This window comes from Pristis pectinata, chromosome 3 (assembly GCF_009764475.1).
Source record: "Pristis pectinata isolate sPriPec2 chromosome 3, sPriPec2.1.pri, whole genome shotgun sequence".
Lineage (NCBI taxonomy): Eukaryota > Metazoa > Chordata > Chondrichthyes > Rhinopristiformes > Pristidae > Pristis > Pristis pectinata.
This window is the reverse complement of record NC_067407.1, coordinates 28344814-28365142: the sequence shown is the minus strand read 5'-3', so window position 1 is coordinate 28365142 and position 20329 is coordinate 28344814. Positions and strand designations below refer to the sequence as shown.

At 39.1% G+C, this 20329-nt stretch overlaps 1 protein-coding gene across 1 annotated transcript; it reads left to right on the top strand.

Moving 5' to 3' along the window:
• Positions 1-505: 505 nt before the first annotated feature.
• Positions 506-18432, top strand: LOC127568736 (riboflavin-binding protein-like). Its single transcript, XM_052012812.1, has 7 exons — positions 506-671; positions 2532-2693; positions 4130-4229; positions 7618-7746; positions 10149-10257; positions 16846-17089; positions 18318-18432. Exons 2-6 carry the CDS (start codon positions 2543-2545, stop codon positions 17086-17088), a joined length of 732 nt encoding a protein of 243 aa, XP_051868772.1. The 5' UTR covers positions 506-671; positions 2532-2542; the 3' UTR covers position 17089; positions 18318-18432.
• The last annotated feature ends 1897 nt before the right edge of the window (positions 18433-20329 follow it).

Below are 20329 nucleotides of genomic sequence, written 5' to 3'. Positions count from 1 at the left end.
ATACTTTTCTAACATTAGAAAAGCAATAGTCAATTTACACACAGCAAGTTTCCACAAACAGCAATGTAATAATAACCACAGTTTTATTATTGATGTTGATTAAAAGATTAATATTGTCACAATGGGACAAAGGCCCAAGATTTTCTGACTCACATGCTTAGATTCCACCAAATGAACCTCAATTGATATAAACTGATTAACTAACTGTGCTTTTAAATTTAGGCAGGAGGACAAACGTTGCAAACTAACTCACGTTGCTGAACTCTGATTGACTTGAAATCTTACATAACTTTTTGATAAATCAAGAGGGTTGAAAGCCAATCTGGACATTGGCTTTAGGATGTTGCAGTTTGATTTTATGACATAGCATTGAGTTTCTTGTCAAACATTGAAAGAATTTCTCAAACAGTCGAATTGAAAAGGCAAGAGACAAACTGTTTATCTACTTCAAATAATGTGGTGAACTACTTAACTGCAACTCTTAGTCAATACTTGTAATGATTACATTACCATTACAGCTTATCTAGAGTTCAGAAAATACATTTATAGTCAATAGCAACCACTTTAGCAAATCATCCAATGAGAGGCAGACAAACTGTATAACTGATCTGACATAAGTGACTGATGCCAGACAGAGAAGAGAGGTTCCAATTCAATCGTCTCAGCAACAGGTAATAGATCTGCGACGGTGACAATCGTATGTAGTTTGATATAGTTGCATTATATGCATTCTGGATAGACTAAAGTGAGCAGTAATATAAAATTGCATATTGACAGTGGGTAGAAGCATTCTGAATGTCTACTGTTCCATCCTGAAAATGATAAGAGAAACAAGGAGAAAATAACATAGAAGAGGAAAAGACTTTTCAAATATTAATGATAAAGAATCAATCTAAGTTTTAAAATGAGGTTTACTTCTATGAAGATTTAATCATTTGGTTGCTCTCACTGTTAGACAATACTTTTTCTCAATTTGTCATTGTTCTCTGTAAATAATTTCTATTTCTTGTCTTCCATTTACTCTGCTCTATTTTCTGTTCATTTTTGCATTCTCTTTTTGTTCAGCCCCTCTCTGTATTTACTCTAATCCATTAGTCTCTCTATGACATTGTTATTTATCCTGTGTATGTTGCATATTTATGTGCTTTCCCGAATGCTGGATATAGAAATTCTTTGCTGATACATGTAACATAAATAATGTATATGCTTCAGAAGTTGACATACTGAAAAGTCAAAGCTTCAGGCTGTGTTAGAAAATCTATTAGACAACTCTGAAGAGAACAATTGAACAATTAAGTACTTCAAGCATATACATTTTAGTCCTATTGCTGCTTTATTAAAACCAGACTTTGAATTGTACTTTTGGTAAGTTTCAGCAAAAATTTATTTCCACATGAGAGACTAGGGCCACATGGTGTCACAGTGATTAGCGCTGCTTCCTCACGCCTCTGGTGACTCAGATTCAATCCTGACCTCAAGTGCTGTCTATATGTAATATGCATTTTTTCCCCTCATGATTATATGGGTTTCTCCCAGGTCCTCCAGTTTCCTCCCACATCCCAAAGATGAGTTGTTGGTAGGTTAACTGACTGTAGCAACTTCCCCAATGTTGGTGGGGGGAGTCGATGGGCATGTGAGTGAGAACAGGTTACCAAGAAATAAGTGGGGAATAGGATTGGAACGGGTGTCAGCATAGTCTCAAATGTGCTATGTCACGAGAAAAACGAAATGTTAAAAAGTTTAGCCATGTGAATTTCAGTACTGTTTCTCTTAAAAATAACTTCCCTTTATTGCAATCATTTATTAATGGCTATTTTCTGAAAGCGATTTGCACGTTTTTGGAAAAGGAGCCTTTTATTTAAATAGGTATTTGGAAATAATTATTTGGGGGGGGGGGTGTGGAAATAAACTTTGTTCAATTTCCCTTCATTTCATAAAATACCAGACTTATTTTTGATTGCTACTGCATTGTTTCCATGTTAAATTCTGCTGGCCTCTACCTGATTCACTTAGATAACACCAGGATACGAGCTCCCTGTAAGTGTTTGAGCCTTTTATTTTTACCTTGGGAATGTGCTATTCAGAATTAATGATCCCATTTACAATTGATTCAATTTCAAGCCACCATTGCCCTCAATGCCATCACATCAAGAATGCAGTGGATTCAACCTACAAAATGTTTTGAAGAAAGTTTCTAATGAAAGATCATGGAGTTGAAAAAAATTACATTGTCTCCACAGATGCTGCCTGGCTTGCTGAGTATTTCCAACATTTTCTGATTTTATTTGTAACTTTGAATGATTTACATGAGGAAGATTGTGTGGAATGGATCTAGCATTTGAAATAGTTTATAGTCATCACTCTTTGTTCATCGGTGAAAACGTCATGGGAACAGGATACCCTTGAGGGCTTAAGAAGTTAAAATTTATTAAAAAAGTAAACTAATAGTGCAAGCCAATTTAGACAAGCAGTAAATATTCAAAATAAAGAATCATAATACAGGTCAATGTCTATTCTGCTATCTTTTGCAGGTTTAAAGTCAATGATTACAATGATTACTTTACTGGGCATTTCCATTGCAATATTGTCACTGGCAAATAATTGCAAAGGAGAAAATTGTTTATCAGGATATTATCACAAGTCATCGTCTGGTCCTGAGCCAGGAATGAGGGAGTGCAGCTGGTTCTCTGAGTGTAAGTTGATGTGCCAAAAATAGATAAGAAGTTGAAAGGTCATGTCATTAGCCATATAACGGGGAAATAAAGTCAAAATACAAATTACAAGTTATGGACTGAAGAAAACTATCCCTACAACCTACAGATCCACCATGTCTAATCTACTTCCCATACATCTGCTTTCACCCCTCTCCTCCCGGCCAGAGAAAGGATCCACCTCCAATCCCACCAGCCTTTGCAAGCAACAGATGATCCTTCACAATTTTTGTCATGTTCAGTAAGATTGCACTATCAAACATCTTTCTCTCCCTTCTCCTTTCTGCAGTCCAAATGGACCGTTCCCTTCATAACTCTCTGGTCCACTCTTACATTTCCATCAACAACTCTCCTCTCATCACATTATCACACAACTTCAGAAGATATACTACCTACACTTTTTCCACCATCCATTTACCTAAACAGTCCTTGCAGATGAAGCTGCAATTCACTGCATTTCTTCTAATAAAGTGTAAATTGCATCAGGTGCTCATGGTGTGGTTTCCTCTAGATCAGAGAGACCAAACACAGATTGCATGGCCACTTTGCAGAGCACTTGCTGTCAGTCTGTAGGGGCTACCCTGTGCCTCAAGATAGCCATCACTTCAGTTCTCCAATCCATTCCCACAATGGCCAATCTGTGGCATCCTCCAATGAGGTGCAATGCAAGCTTGTGGAAGAGCACCTCAGCTTCTGATGGGCACATTGCAGCCTGCCAGACTCAGTACTGAATTCAACATTCTCGGGCAACTTACTTTTTCTGGTTGTATTGGAACTGGCCAATTCTGCTGAAAGGTCATATATCTGTATTACTAACTCAGTTCCCTCTTCACCAACACCACCTGATCTTCTGAGCATTTCCAACATTCTCCTTTTGGTTTCAGGTTTCTGCAAAGCTCTGACCTGTGCTTCAGAACCTTAACATGTCACTTTGTTCTCGCTCACTGTCAGCGTCCCCTCAATAATCTGTTGGCCAGTCAGTGCTGTAAAAGGCAGGATCCCAATGGGCAATCCTGGAATATCGCCCCTTTGGAGGTATTCCCTCTGTCTTATCCATCCCTTCGCCCACCCATTCTGCAACTTCATTTGCTGAGGTGCCTCAACTCCATTCCACTTGAACACAGGGTGACTGATATTGGAAAGTCATCAGAGTATCAGACCTATACTCCATTGCTCTCTGTTGCAGTCTTCTGTCCTTTTTATAATTAATTACTTTGATAAAGGATGTTCAACATGGAAGCTGGTGAAAGTGAAATTTTTAAAATTGCCATGTTCACGACTGATTTACAGCATGTTGAACTTACAGATTAGGTAACCTCATAAATATTTCAGTGTTGTTGGTATTTCTTTTATGCAAGTTTTGGAGAAGGCTGACCAATGGACAACCTTACCCAGGTTAATTCCTTCTCTTCCAACAGCTTCATGCTGCTTTTCAAACTATACTGAACTGCTTGCTGTATCCCCAGTGTCTAAGGTAGTTGATACATATTGGGACCGATGTGGAAACCTTAGTCTAAGGTAAACCAACATCTTATTCAAGATTTTCATAAATTCAGAAATAACTGCTGTATTCTTTGAGTAAAACTGTGTTCAATATAACAGGCTGGAATGTATATAACTGAATTAGATGCAAGGCCTCCTAAGTTCAAACCTCAACATGGAAGGTGGTGAAATTGAAATTTTTAAAATTGCCAATTTATTTGCTGGTACCAAGGTAAGGGTGCTGGATTGTTGTTACTGGAAAGGGAAACAGCCTTCCTGAAAGTTCAAGGACCTACTATCCCTCATTTGCCTGTTCTGGTCTCAGGACAATAAATTGCACTTGTACAGTACCATTAACATAGAGAACACACAAGACAGGTTTCTCCACAGTGCAAAAAAAAAGACGCAGATGAAGAATGAGAGATAAAGTAAAAGGAGTATAGGGAGACATAGGGGTTTTGCAAAGGAATTTCAGAGAGTGGGATCTGGTTGGTTCAGGCATGGCCATCAATGGTGACATAAAGGGAGAGGAGGATTCACAAAAGGCTGGGTCGTAAAAGCAGATTTAACTCATTAAGTTTTACTTTCATGTTGTTGTTTATTCATTTGAATTATCAAATGTCACAGAACGATCCATAGAAATCTAGTATTGGTCAAGAAATAATTCTAACCAGGACAATGATAGGACAGTGCTGAGGGACATCCTTTTAAAGAAACCAAAGGAGTAGGCCATTCAACCCCTCACACCATTTAAAGTTATGAATGTACTAACCCCATGTCCTTGGATTCCCCTAATATCCAAAAATCTATTGATCTGTTTTGAATATGCTCAGAGTCTCAGATTCCACAACTCATTTGGCAAAGATTTAGAATTCTCTGGGTGATCCTGGTTGTAGGTAGTCCAGGCAGAGGAAACATCAATCCTGCATCTACCCCAATGAGTTCCCCTAAGAATTTTGTATGTTTTAAGGAGATTTCCTCCATTCTTCTAAACTCTAGAGAGTATAAAGCCAGCCTGCTAAATCTCTTCTCACAGTACAATCTACCATCTCAGGAATTGATCTGGTGAACCTTCAGTACATTGGCTCATGAGAACAAAAGAAAATAGGACCAGGAATAGGCCATTCTGCCTTGCCATTCAATATGATCATGGCTGATCTGCCCATTGCTTCATCTCCACTTTTGTCTCAGTTCCTTATCTCCTACAATTCCTTATCTTTTAAAAATGTATCCACTTCCTCTTCAAATACCCCCAATTATGCTTCACTACTATATCCATGATATAGCCTCTGATGCCCTCCATGATTCTGACCATTTCCAAGTTGGCCCTGGTCCCAACAAACTCATCTTTACCATGGACGTACTGTCTCTTTACATCTCCATCCCACATTAGGATGGTCTGAGGTCCTACCACTTCTTGCTTGAGCAGACACCCAAACAGTTCCCCTCCCCTAATACACTCATTCGCCTGGCTGAATTTGTTCTCATATTGAACAACTTCAACTCCACTCACATCCTCCAGATCAAAGGTGTAGCTATAGGCACTTGTATGGGCCCAAGCCATGCCCGTCCTATCGTAGGATATATGGAATGGTCTTTGTTCCAGTCCTACCTGTGCCCACTCCCTCAACATTTTTTCTGGTACATTGTTGACTGCATTGGTGCTGCCTCCTGCACTCATGCCAAACTCAGTTTCATTACTTTTGCCGCCAATTTCTGCCCTACCTTCACATGGTTAATCTCCTGTAATGCAGTGACCAGCACTGCATGCAACATTCCAAATGTGACCTAATCAGAGTTATATACAGCTGCAACACGACTTTCCAACTTTTATACTCCAAGCCCCAACCAATGAAGCAAGTATGCCGCATGCTTTCTTTACCACCCTAATCGACTTACGTTGCCATTTTCAGGGAGCTATGGACTTGCAACCCAAGATCCCTCTACATATCAATGCTCCTGCCATTTAAAGTGCAACACCTCGCACTTGTCCAGATTAAGCAATTGAATTCTACAACTTAACTAACTTGATTTCTCAGTCTTTATCAGACCTCGCATTTTAAGATAAGGTCAGCTCGTTCTTTCTCTCTCTAGGAGTGAAGGACATGCCCAGCCTCACTTGCTGGGATGTCCTCCTGTTCTGCATTGCACAACTCCCATATTCTTTTGTGCAGGTTGTTTTGTCTATGCTCTCCCCTGTAATTGCTCCCATTCACTCCTTGGCCAGATAGAGTCATAGTGCAATACAGCACAGAATCAGGCCCTTCGACCCAATAAGTCCATGCCGACCACGTTGTCCACCTAGCTAGTCCCAATTTCCTGTGTTCAGCCCATATCCTTCCAAGGCCCCTCCCCTTCATGTACCTATCCAAGTTCTTCTTAAATGATACTATTGTACCTGCCTCAACCACTTCCTCCAGCAGCTCATTCCATGTACTCACCACCTGCGTTGCCCCTCAGGTCTCTCTTAAATCTTTCCTCTCTCACCCTAAATCTATGCCCCCTAGTTTTGGACTCCCCACCCTGGGGAAAAGACTATTACATTCCCCTTATCTGCGCTTCTCATAATTCTAAACATTTCTATAAAGTCGCCCCTCATTCTCCAAGGAATAAAAACCTAGCTTTGTTTACAGCTTATCACCATGGGCATCCCAGTTTCACCTTATCAGAGACATCCACCCTCCCTGCAAGTTCTTTTGTCTTCTTTTCAGTTTTGATAAAGGGACTCTGACCTGAAATGTAGACTGTTTCGCATCCCGTGGATGCAGCCTGATCTGAGTATTTCCAGCATTTTATGTTTTTGTTTTAGATTTCCAGCATCTGCAGTTTTATTTATTTTCACGCCTAGTGATTTAACCTCCGCGGTTCTCTGGGATAGAGAATTCCAGAGATTCATCGCCCTCTGCGAGGAAAAAGTTCCCAGGCACCTCCGTTTTAAATGACTGTTCCCAATCTACGTAATTATGTCCCCACATTAGAGATTCTTCCACTAGTGGAAACATCTCAACATCCACACTCTCCTGGCCCATCAGTATCTTATGTGTTTCAATAAGATCACCCCTCATTCTTCTCAACTCAAAGCAGCAATTGCAAGTATACCTTTCTTTAGGTAGGGAGACAAGATTACATGATATTCCAGGTGCATTCTCTCCAGCATGCTATGTAATTTAAGTAAATCATCTTTACTGTTGTGCTTCTTGTTATTATTTAGATATTAACAATGCAAATCATGTCTAAACATTGCACTGAAATCGAGCCGTATTTCTATCACATTATGGGGAAAAAGAAAAGATGAAAGTGGGATCAGGCTGTCTTTCTAATTAAAATGATCAGCAGACTTAAAATTGAACAAAAATACAATCAATTGCCAAATTATTGTTCCTTATTTTTGGTTACTTCACAATGTTGTTGTTCACTACTCCAGGTGTGAAGAGTACATGAAAAAAATAGATTGTTTCTACCATTGCTCACCCCTCGCCTACAACTGGATCAATCCCAATAACTCATATTCAATTTTTCACGTCCCAATCTGCGAGAGCTTTTGTGATGATTGGTAAGTTTATTTCTCATTTAAACACAATTTTGCTTTGGAAGAATTCTAATTTTCATCAAATATTGTCTTTTTTCACTGTTCAGACTTAAAATAAGGTTTAAAACACATCTGTATATATTTCAGCAATACATAACAACACAAACATATTTACTGGAAGCTTAGGTGAATTAATGTCAGTGTACTGTCCCAGGACATCCCCAGCATTGAGGCCGCAGTGACACTCAGTTATGCTGGGCAGGCCACATTGTTTGCATGCCCAACACCCAAAATAGACATTCGATTCTGAGCTCCACTACACAAAGAGATTACCAGGTGGATAGAGGAAAAGATTCAAGTATGTGCTCAGTCTCCTTGGGGAAAAAAAAATGCAACATCCACAGTGACTCCTGGGAATCTCTGGCCCGTGACTGCTCATCAAGGATGGTATTGAAAACCTTGAGGCCATCTATCAGGAGCACACAGAAGCCCTGTGCAAGCAGTGGAAAAAGTGAAACTACTCACCCATCTGCCTGAGTCAGCAGCCCCTGCCCCATCTATGGAGGAGTCTGTAAGTCCCACTATGGCCTCATCAGCCAACTCAGAACCCATAAAACTGGAAGCAAGTCATTCTCGATCCCTAGGTACTGCCTAAGAAAAAGAATATCATATTATGTGGTTTGATGAAAATACACTGGGCAAGGGAGCCTGTGAACAACACAGCTTTTTAAATGTTTGATTTGGTATATATTGTGATGATTGAATTGAGAGATGTTCAGAGTTTTGAAAGTGATGTCAAACATTCAGCTATATAATGCTAGCACAAAGTAAAGCTTTCTGTGCTGAAAACCAATAATGCACCTCAAATCCAAACTCAGAAAACCAGCATTCACTCACCTGGATCAGACATTATATGAATCAAGATGAGGTTTGAAAATCAACAAGTTTTCCTTATATAGGAAATAACAGAGAATTATTGTAAAGGAAAGCAGTGTGAATAATGAATGTCTATTGCACTAATGCCAAAGCCTGGCATTGATATAGCACCTTTCCTGAGATCAGGGCAAACCAAAATGCTTCACAACTAATAAAGTGCTTATTTTTAAACATACTTGCTGTTATAGTTTTGGAAAGGCAGCTGTGAATCTAATTTTAGGAAGCTCCCACAAACAGCAAATCATTATCTGTTTTAGTGATACTGATTGAGAAATACCTTTTGGCAAAGAAAATGGTAATATATCCCGTTCTTAGACAAATACATAAAACCTTTTATTTCTACCTGAGAGACCAGATTTCATTCAAAAGAGAGAACCTCTGTCCGTGCACTGCTCCCTCAATAGTAAACTGGAGTGTGGCTGTTTGGTGTTCAAATCTCTGCGGCGAAACCTGACTCAGACAAAGGTACTGAGATATGGCTTCTCCTGTGAGACAGCTGAAGCTCTTACTTCACTACTTGGCGGTTCTTTGACTGAGTGTCATGCAATCTCCACTGCTGAGCCAACCTCAACAGACCTTCCCCTCCACCCCCATTCCCCAATCCACCCACAACACCTTTAAAATCTTATGTTTCTTTTCTGTCTCATAATTTAGCCAGCAGCATTTTCAAGAATACCACAATAAATCTGAAAGTGCTTCCTGTACTGACACCCTGAATGTTCAGAAATTCTTGCTGAAAAGTACATTTTGCTGTTAATGCCTTCAATTTTTAAAGACCGTAGAACTGAACACTCATCTGGAGGGATTTTGTTGCACCTACATTTCATTCATGTCCCAGGCATAAATTAGAGCAGATGTCATAGAATCATATAGCCCTTTGGCCCATCACGTCCATGTCAGCCATCAAGTACTTTTCTCTACTAATCCATTTTCTAGCATTTAACTCAGACATCAATGCCATGGTGTTTCAAGTGCTCATCTAAATATTTCTTAAATGCTGTGAGAGTACATGCCTCCACCACTCCCTCCAGGAAGAACATTTGTGGGTAAGGAATATTCTCATTTAGTTGCTAATCCACCCAGAGGATGAAAGTCAGCCGATCAATGGTGGTGATTATTAAGAGAGAAAGACTTCCATTTCAGAACATCCCAAAGCACTTAACAATCAGTTGTGTTATTAATGAATTGCTATTACCATTGTTATATAGGTATTGCAAAGTACGCTCCCGGACCATAGTAGTAATGACTAAATGGCATGCTTTTAGAAATCTTGATGTATATATAAATATTCACAGGATAGTACCATGGGATCTTATACATCCACCTGACAAAGCAGGTGGGACCCAGTTTAACATCTAATCTAGAAAAGTGCACTATAAAACTTGATTTTTGTGCATACCTTGGGGTGGTATGAGAACTTTTAGGATCTGACAGACAAAAATGCTTCCAACTGCTTATGCTGCAATGAATAAAGATTTTTATTTCTACAGGTTTGCAGCTTGCATGAATGATAGGACCTGTGTGAGAAATTGGATTACTGATTGGCAATGGGACGAGCATGGAAATAACTGCGTAAATGAATGTATTCCCTACCGTGAGGTAAGAACAGTAGCATTACATAATAATGGCCATCAATAACTTTAGCACACAGATAATGCAATGGGGTATATTTTGAATTGATAATTATACTAGTTGTCATGCAGCACTCTTCTGCTAGTTTGAAAATCAAAAAGCTGTAGATGCTGGAAATTTGAAATAAAGACTGAAAATGCTGGAAACACAAGGTTAGGCAGCAGCTGTGGACAGATAAACAGTGTTAACATTTCAAGTCATTTATCAGAACCTTCTGTAACTTTCCCCCACCCCCCCCCCCCAAAGGTTGCAGATTCTGGGTCAAGTGAAATATTAAAGATTGCTTTACTATTATTAGATAAAAGTATCAAGGCATATGGACCAAAGGCAGATAATGAGCAGATTGGTGACATCAGCCTGTTTGTTGCAGAAACACTTTTTTTTAAAGTTTCATTGAAGTCTATGACTCAAAAAATTAGGGATACATAGCCTTTGATCTGTTCAGTAAAGAAATCAGTAGTGGAAAGGTTAAAAATTACCTCCCAGAGTTTCTTTTCTGCCTAGTTACTAAGGTATTTAGAGAAGTTCTTTCCTCCATGATCAAGATACTGCTCTTCAGACCCTTGTGTTTGCTTCCCCATTCAATTAGATCATAGTGATCTACATCTCAATTGTATGTACCTGCCATTGTGGCATATCATTTCATGACTAATGTCTATGTCAACAGCTCTAGCACAGCCTTTTAGGAAACTGCCAGATTTATACCAACTTTTGTCTGCAAATAAAGTTTTTCCCCAATTTCATTATCGAATTAGGCTCTAATTCAAGTATTATGATCACTTGTTATAGATTTTTTTCCAATTCACTTTTCAAGATATGAGTGTAGTTGGCAAGGCAAACCTTTATTGCTCATTCCTAAGTGCCCTTGAGAAGATGACAATCAGTCATCTTCTGAAACAGTTGCAGTTCTTCTGGTGAAGGTATCCCCACAATGATGCAGGATAGGGAGTTCTAGGTTTTAGACCCAGTGACAATGAAGGAATAGATGACTTAAAGGGGAACCTGCAAATGGAGCTGTTCCTCCATACCTGCTGTATGTGTCCTTCCTGGTGATAAAGAACATGGGTTAAGAGGTGCTGTTGCAATAGTCTAAGTGGGCAATTGTAGTGCATTTTGTAGATGCACACAATTCAGCAATAGTTTTGGAAGAAATAATTGGTATGTTATTGTCACTTGTACCGAGGTACAGTGAAAAGCTTGTCTTACAAACCGATCGTGCAGGTCAATTCATTACACAGTGCAGTTACATTGAGTTAGTACAAAGTGCATTGAGGTAGTACAGGTAAAAACAATAACAGTACAGAGTAAAGGGTCACAGCTACAGAGAAGGTGCAGTGCAATAAGGTGCAAGGTCACAACAAGGTAGATCATGAGGTCATAGTCCATCTCATTGTATAAGGGAGCTGTTCAATAGCCTTATCACAGTGGGGTAGAAGCTGTCCTTAAGTCTGGTGGTACATGCCTTCGGTCTCCCATATCTTCTACCCGATGGGAGAGGAGAGAAGAGAGAATGACCCAGGTGGGTGGGGTCTTTGATTATGCTGGCTGCTTCACCAAGGCAGTGAGAGATATAGACAGAGCCCAAGGAGGGGAGGCTGGTGTCCATGATGCACTGGGATGTGTCCACAACTCTCTGCAGTTTCTTGTGGTAATGCTTCATGTGGCAGATAGGGTGCCAATCAAGAAAGATAGTGTCACACTCCTGACTTGGGCTTTGTAAATGGTAGAATGGCACAAAGTAGTAAAAGGAGGTGAGTCACCCATCACAAAATACTCAACCATTGACATACTGTTGTATTTGTGTGGCTGGCTAGTTGTTTTTCATCAATGGTGAACCCCAGGAATTTGGTGGCAAGTGTCTCAGAAATGATAAATGCAGTTGAACATCAAGGTAAATGAACAAACTGTCTTCATTTGGAGATGGTCATTAACTGGTACTTTTGTAGTGTGAATGCCACATACTGACCCATGCCTGAATGTTTTCTTGGACACTATATGCAATCATGGATTACTTCATATTTTGAGGTGTGAATATCTCAAATCATTAGCAAACATGCTCACTTCTGACCTTATTATGGAAGGAAGATCATTACTGAGACAACTGAAGATGTTTGGGCTATGATACAGCTCTGCAGTTGCATAACTGACTTCCAATGACTACAACTATCTTTCTTTCTGTTATATACCCATTGCTTTACTTGCTGCCACATTTGGTCAAATACTGCCTTGATATCAGGCCAAGACATTTTCACCTTACCTCTAGAATTCCATTCTATCCATGTTTCGGCCATGGCTGTGATGTTATCGGCAGATGTTAGTCCTGATGAAACCCAAACTGGCCATAGGTGACCTCATCAGTCATGATGAGATGCCTTGGGCTCTGATACACGATAGCACTGCTGACAAAAATCAAGTCGCTTTGCTGATGATTGGGAGTAAACTTATTGAGTGGTAATTAGCCAAATTGGATTTGTCCTGCATTCTGAGGATTGGATTCATCTGGGAAATTTTCCAGGTGGTCAGGCGGATTCCATTGTTACAAATGCACTGAAACAGCTTGCTTGAGGTGGAGCTGGTGCTGAAGTATGTGTCTTTTATTTCATTGCAAATATTCACCCATAAGCTTTTCTCTATCTGGAGCTCTCAGCTGCTTCTTGATCACATGTGAAATGAATCAAAATGGCTGAACAGAGGCTTATGTGATGACAAAGATCACAGGAGGAAGCGGAGACTGATTAACCACTCAGTACTGCTGGCTGAACATGATTGCAAATGCTTTAGCCTTGTCTCCAGAAATCACATGTGGACATTCTTCCCCCATTCATGCGAGACATAACAGGAGTGCAGCACATTCATGTAATCTGTTGTAATGGGATCACTTGCCTTTGAAAATTATGTGCTGTTCTCGCTGCTTAGCAAAAATTCAGTCCTGTGATCCAGTTTCACCCAGTTGGGACCTCATTTTTTATGAAATCCTGGTGCTGCTCTTGGCAAGCCCTCCTCCACAAGGAACAAATGCTAGTACTTTTACTAGTTACAGTCAAGCAATATGATGAATTCTAATGGACATGGGCACATCATTTACAAAGCAAAAAAAAAATTTACACTGCAAGAGAACAGAAGGATGCATTTGCTCCTTTAATTGGCCAAAAGCTGTAACTAGGAGCAAAGGTGTCAAGTGTCCATAAGTTTGGGGCATTTTAGAGAAGCAGTTACCAAGATGAGGCAGGCATCTTAGGTGTGCTCTCTAAACCAGAACTCCTATGATGTGGTTGCATTGTTTTGAAGTATTTTCCTCTGCATCATTCCATTGCCAAAGTAATATTTACACATACATCTGCACACACACTCTTCCAAGGAGGCTGCAATAACGATTCCTGGAGATATAGTTACACATTTAGAGAACTTCTGTGGGAACTTATGGTGTACAATAATTTCAGCTTCTTGGCCTTTCCTTATACTGTATGTATTTGATTGTTCTGGAAAACAGAAATTTTGCTCTAAGTGCAAGACCTCATCACCAGGAAAGTTACTTGTGGGTGTCTATCAGAGCTACTGTACAGAATGATCCATTTTCTTACAATTAAGTGCAATTACTTTTGGTAAGAACCAGGCATTTAACAAATGAAAATCACAGATGCTCTAAGCAAGTACAAATATCCTATTGAGGAGATTATCTGAGCCAGATGGACTTTGAACACATGAAAGCTAGCCAAAACGACTCACCAGGATTTATGTTCCACTCCATGACAAGTACGACACAGTTGCACATCCTTTATAAGTCCATGGAGAGAACAGTTGCAAAGTCTTAAGTCAAAAATATTGATGTTTACACCAGAAACCAACATGAAAGCAAGTCATTCTTGATCTCAAGAGACAGCCTAAGAAGAAAAAGATTAGCTTGTTCACTTGCAACTCCATATTTTGAACCATTCAGAAAAAAATCCCTGGATATTAGTCCTTCACTTGTAAAACTGTTAAGACAGCATTCTCACCAATCTATCCAGATTTGAAGAAGTTGAAATGCAAATTTAAGTATGTTTCTGAACCAAGATTCCTGCACAATACACTCAGGCTTCCTATTTAGCACTATAGTATGTATTTGCTATCCCTATGCTTTCTATAACTACAAACCTCATTAATGATGGGTCATCTGCCTTCATTGTAATTGCTTCCAGCTGGACTCTGTTACTCAAGAGCCCAGAGATGGAAGTAAAAACAAAGGTTAGTTTCAATCCTCAAAAGGACAAGGTACTATTGTTATTATTTTACTCTATATTTGAGGTGAAAATTGAAATTGAATAAAATAGAGTTTTCTCTCTTTGAATTTACATTAACTTTCTACCTGTGAAATAATGGAGCTTATCTGACTTTGGTTCACTAACTGTTTCTCAGTTTATTTTGAAAGGGATTGGAATTATTCTTTTATTGCACCCTGTAGGAATTTCACACAAACTGGCTGTGAGAATTGCTTACGGAGCAATATGAGTGCATTTCAAATTAATTAACTATTTGCAAAGTGCTTGGGACTTTACTGAGAGTGTAATCATGCATTACATATACACAGGTCTTTATCTGTTTCTTTGTTCCCTTTTCTGCTGTAGGTATACTTCAATTCCATAAAGGTTTATCTTCTTTTATTAATTTTTAGCTAAATGGAGAGCTACCTCTGAGGTTGTGTGTGTCCTTCACCGATAATTTTCAAATAATTTTCAAAGAAAATTACATGGACTAATGTTACCTCATTCATTGCATTGTTTACTCTGTTGTCATTCGAGGAGAGAGAGATAGGTTTAACACCAGAAGAGAGTTTAGACTTTGCCCTATGACCTCAACACAATTGATACAATAAAAATGTAGAGCAGTTGACAACAGACAAAAACCTCCAGCTAAAATTTTATTTATTTATATGAGATATTCAGGACCCCGATAACCTCTGCTCTCCCAGCAGCTGAAATATTTTTTTTTGTCCAATAGCAGCGAACAATCTGTTACTGCAGATACTTTAAAATGTGAAAAAGGTACAGATTTTAGATCTGTAACACGTTCTTTCTGAGTGCCACGAATACTGTTTCAGCTTTAAAATAGCATTGGTCTTTATGCAAGGTCTCAACCTGAAACGTCAATTTACACCTTTTACTTCCAAGGACCCATCATGTATGTAGGAGGCAGTTCTTTTTGAGTCACTAAATCTGGAACGACTTGCATCAACTTCCTCAGTCACCTCAATTCTTGAAATCATTGCCTTCTTGCTTGAATTTAATTCCATGAATAGCCATTGCCATGAAGCAACATTCCTCAAAAAAGTAATTCAGTTCTTCAAAAGTGTGGGATATATGACTGAAAGACAAATTGTAGATTGGGATCAAATACTATGCGGAAGAAATAGATTCTTGTACCACCAGAAGTTTAAAAATGTAACTTTCAAAAGCAAATCATCAGAGTTTAATTAATTTGGTTGCAAAATTGGAAAACTATTTTGGAATTTTATTTTTAGATGTTTGGAAATTTTGCTTGAAGCTTTAATGGTTTTGTAAAGTCCATGATGAGGCTTAGTCAATAAATTAATTTATTATTTTTGGATAATAAAATGGAAATCAAAACAATAAAAGTAAAACAAATATTTTATAATCCCTATTGAAGTTACAACAGTAATTTTTTGATGAAGTTGTAGATTATGCATTATGTATTCTGTGGCTTGAACAACCTCATTTTAGCACATATAAAACATAGAACAGTATAGCACAGGAACAGGCCTTTGGCCCACAATGTTAGTGCTGACCATGATGCCAATTTAAATTAATCCCATCTGCCTGCACATGCTCTATATGCCCCCATTCCTTGCCTATCCATGTGCCTGTCTAAATGTCTCTTAAACATAACTATTGTATCTTCTTCCACCACCTCCCCTGGCAGCGCCTTCCAGGCACCTGTGTAAAAAAAAAACTTTCCCCCTTTCAACTTAAAGCTATTTCCCTCTAGTATTTGACATTCCCACCCTGGGAAAAAGACTCCGACCAAGCACCCTATCTATACCTCTCCTAATTTTATATACTTCTATTAGGTCTTGCCCTCGGCATCCAAGGCTCCAGAGAAAACAATCCAAGTTTATTCAACCTCTCCTTATAGCTAATACTCTCTAATCCAGGCAACATCCTGGTGAACCTCTTTTACACCTTCTCCAAAGCTTCTATATCCTTCCTGTAATGTATTGACCAGACTGCATGCCGTGCTCCATTTGTAGCTTAACCAAAGTTTTACACAACTGCACCGTGACTTGCCAACTTTTACACTCAATGCCCTGACTGATAAAGTCAAGTAGCCTTTTTTACCACCCTATCTACTTGTGTTGTCATTTTCAGTGAGCTATGGACTTAGCACTCCAAGATTTCTCTGCACATCAATGCTCCCGTATACTTTTCTCTTACATATAACTTCCCAACACCTCGCACTTATCTGGATTAATGTATATAAAAATTATAATTGATTTTATATCTAACAAACAGTTGAATATGATGATGAACTGCTTTATTAACAATCAAATTCTATGTGCAGATGTATAGGAATGGAAAGGATCTCTGTGAAAACATGTGGGGTACATCTTTCAAAGTGCCTTCATGCCCTTGTGACTGTCTGATGATGGACCATGATGATAACAATGTGGTCCAACACCTACAGCTCCACAACAGTGGAATATCAAACCCAGCAGAAGCTTTGGACAGAGAAAACGATGAAGCCTTCTGCCAGCAGAGGCAGAAAAGTCTGCGTGAAAGGAAAGAAAGGAATAAGAACAGATAAGGTACAAAAATGTGGAATGACCACATTTATAGAATGGTAGCTATTCAAATGAATTCTTTACTACTTAGATGAAAATTTAGCTATGCACATCCTGCAGTTTACTATCACAGAATAAAATTCAGCATTAACTGGCCAAATTCATCTGTCCTCAGCTCACTGTATTTCAAATAATGTTTGGGTTTTATTAACCTTAGGTACCTGATACAGTTGCAAGCAGTGAATCAGATACATGGAACAGTTTCCAGCCTCCCACTTTTGAGTTATTTCTCATCCCCATTGCTTGGTCTTTTCAAACTATTTTTCAATTGAATCAGTCAGAGCATTGGTCAGTAAGACATCGTTTCTTATCAGCACATCTATGATGCTCTTTATTTTCCCACTGACGTATAATTATCTCTTGCCAGATGGTTAAGGCAAATATACTTCCCTGATGCATACATGTGAAAATGAGAGAGAAGTTAGGTTGCATGATATCAAAGAGAACGATTCCAGTTGTTTTATATGACTATAGAGTGCAAGTTTACTCCACATTTTATTCTGTGATAGCTGCAGGATGTGCACAGCTGGACTTTCACTAAGTGGAAAAGAACTAATTTGAATAGTTACCAGCTCCCCTGGGTTTTCAACTGCAACATTTGACACACCTATTGCAATGAATTTGAAGCAGGTCTGAGGGAATTCTGAGCCATTATGTTATTCAATAGCACAAAAAGAGTACTGTGAATGTTCGAAACCTGAAATGAAAGCAGAAAATGCTGGAAACAACTAATAGAGGAGGTAGCATTTGTGCAAAGAGAAAAAGAGTTCTCGTTTCAATTCAGTCTTTATATTTAAACATTAACTCTCTTTTTCACTCCACGTATGCTTTTTGATTTGCTGACTATTTCTGGCTTGTTCTGTTATTATTTATGTCAGTAAACAACATTTTAATGTAATTTTTGTTTTAGTTTTTAAATTAATAGTATAATGGAAGCAATGGCCAAACCATCTCTGCTCATTCAGCAGGGTAGGAGAGAGTAATGTAATCAGTTCTGAACTAGAAAATTTTCAGGAAACTATGTCAGTTTGTTAAACTTAAAGTGAGAAATAGTTAGGTAACATTAATTCACAACCTCCTACTTGACTTATACCTCCTAAGTCAAAGCATGCTTATGATTACTTTTATTAAATTTGAACAATGTTGAATTAGTTCTTTATCAAATTTATTCATATCTTTCTTTTATTCACAGCATAGTAGAACTGAAGACATTTCTGACCAGGAAATTACTTGAAGAATCAGGCATGATGTTTTGGACAGACAGCAATGTAACAGTTTTACCATCTAATAAACAAAGTCAAGAAAAACTTTCCACTATTATTACCTTTTTGATGTTTACATTTTAATGTTCAGTGCAAGTTCTGGGGGGACATTGATATCAGTGTCTGTAATCTTCATCGATCAGCAGAGGATTCTGAATTCTATTCGGTTTATGGGAATTACATCTGAAACTGCAGATCTCTGCCACTCTCAGCTAAATTCCATTTCCATTCTTAAATTTTTAGCCATCCAAATTTACATTGTTAAGGGTCCTTCAACTGAATTGGAAAAGATTAGTTTACTGCAATACAGTACCAAATAGCCCTCTAATCCTTCTCACAAGACAAGGATTGAAATCCCCATAACCTGGTGAAACATCTAAATCTATCAATTTTAAAAACTCTTCTATTTCATCAGCGGGGAAAAGAAACATTTAAAGTAAAGCATAAAATTAAATATAATTGTGTTCACTTCCCAGCCACATCTTAGGTTCACACTGTGCAACTTCTGCTCAAATATTTTAAAACGTTACCATCTTTACGTCCTCTCAAGTTTACAAATGCACTTCTGGGAATGAAATTTTCTATCTTTATACTGAATAACTGACTCTCCCAAGATGGAGTAAGCAACGAGGATTGCAAAGGGACAGAAAATTCCTGGTTGGGGAATTTCAGCACCCAAAGTAGCTTAACCATATGATCCTTTTTCAAAATTACTCCACTGATATACAGTTGTATGAGACCATACTCATTGAACTTCATTCTTGCCTGTCAGATCATAGCCACACCATTACTACTGGTGTCCCATGACTATCTATCACTCCCACTGCCCCCCTTACATCTACATACTGTCTTCTGGGAACATCTTCATGTAGATAACATCAATCTCTATCTCTCCACCACCTCCACCAACCCCTCCCTCAATTATAAGACAGTTTTTCCAACATCCAGGACTGGATTAATGAAGACTTCCTCCAGCCAAACATTGGCCTCAGTCACAAGCTCTGTTCCTTTGAAATGAACTCCATCCCTCACCCTGACAGCTCCATGAAAGTAAACCAAACAGATCACTGTTAGGGAGCAGAGGTATATAGTCAGAGGGTATAAAGTTAAAATTAAGAACCAGCCTTCAATCTATTTCCATTGAATGTACTCGTAAGCAGTGATTAGCTTTGAAATTTTAAGGTACAGCTCAGATAGTTGATGTCTTGATTTTAAAAATTTGTTTACAAATCTTGCCATGCTTTTGTTCCTTCTTATCTCCTCACCCAAATAACCCAAAATTCTGAGCTCCTTGAAATGCGGTCTCTAGCTCATCCCTAAATTCGACAGGTTCACCAGAAGCAGCTGGAATTCCTTTCCTAAAAGAGAGTCATTCGCCACCTGCTCAAATGTGTGCCTCTCCCATTTCCCTACTATACCCACTTTTCAAGCCCTCCACTCACTTGCCTCCTTTTCACTCCCATACTTTCCCTCCCATCTCCCCCTTCCTTTACCCATTCCCTTTCATCCTGTATCACTTTCCGTGCCTTCCCAAATTCTTCTTATCCCCTCTTCCTCACCCCTTCCCTTTGCCTCTCTCCTCACTATGCCCCTTGCCCATCTCCCCTATTCCACTCCATATCTTTTCTACCCTCATAACCATCTTCCCTTCACTCTCCTCTCTCACCTTGCCTTTGCCAACCCATATCCTCGGTTTCCTTCCTCTGCCCTCTCCATCTACCCCTCCCCACCTCTCCTGCCTCTCAGCACCCCCGCCCCCTCCTTCACCATGCCTCTCTCACCATCCCTACCTCCAAGCTCATTCCTTCTCACTTGTTTCCTTCTCCCTTCCGTCTCCCTCCCCTTCACCATCTCCCACTTTCACCCTTCCACCACTCCTCCCTCCCCTTCCCTCCCTGCAAATTTGCTCCTCCCATTTTCCCATTCTTCCCTTCCTTCCACT

Coding starts and splice junctions, on each gene's coding strand:
- LOC127568736 (XM_052012812.1), top strand. CDS start 2,543: ATGATTACAATGATTACTTTACTGGGCATTTCCATTGCAATATTGTCA. Junction 2,694..4,129: donor GTGCAGCTGGTTCTCTGAGT/GTAAGTTGATGT, acceptor CTCTTCCAACAG/CTTCATGCTGCTTTTCAAAC. Junction 10,258..16,845: donor AATGTATTCCCTACCGTGAG/GTAAGAACAGTA, acceptor TTCTATGTGCAG/ATGTATAGGAATGGAAAGGA.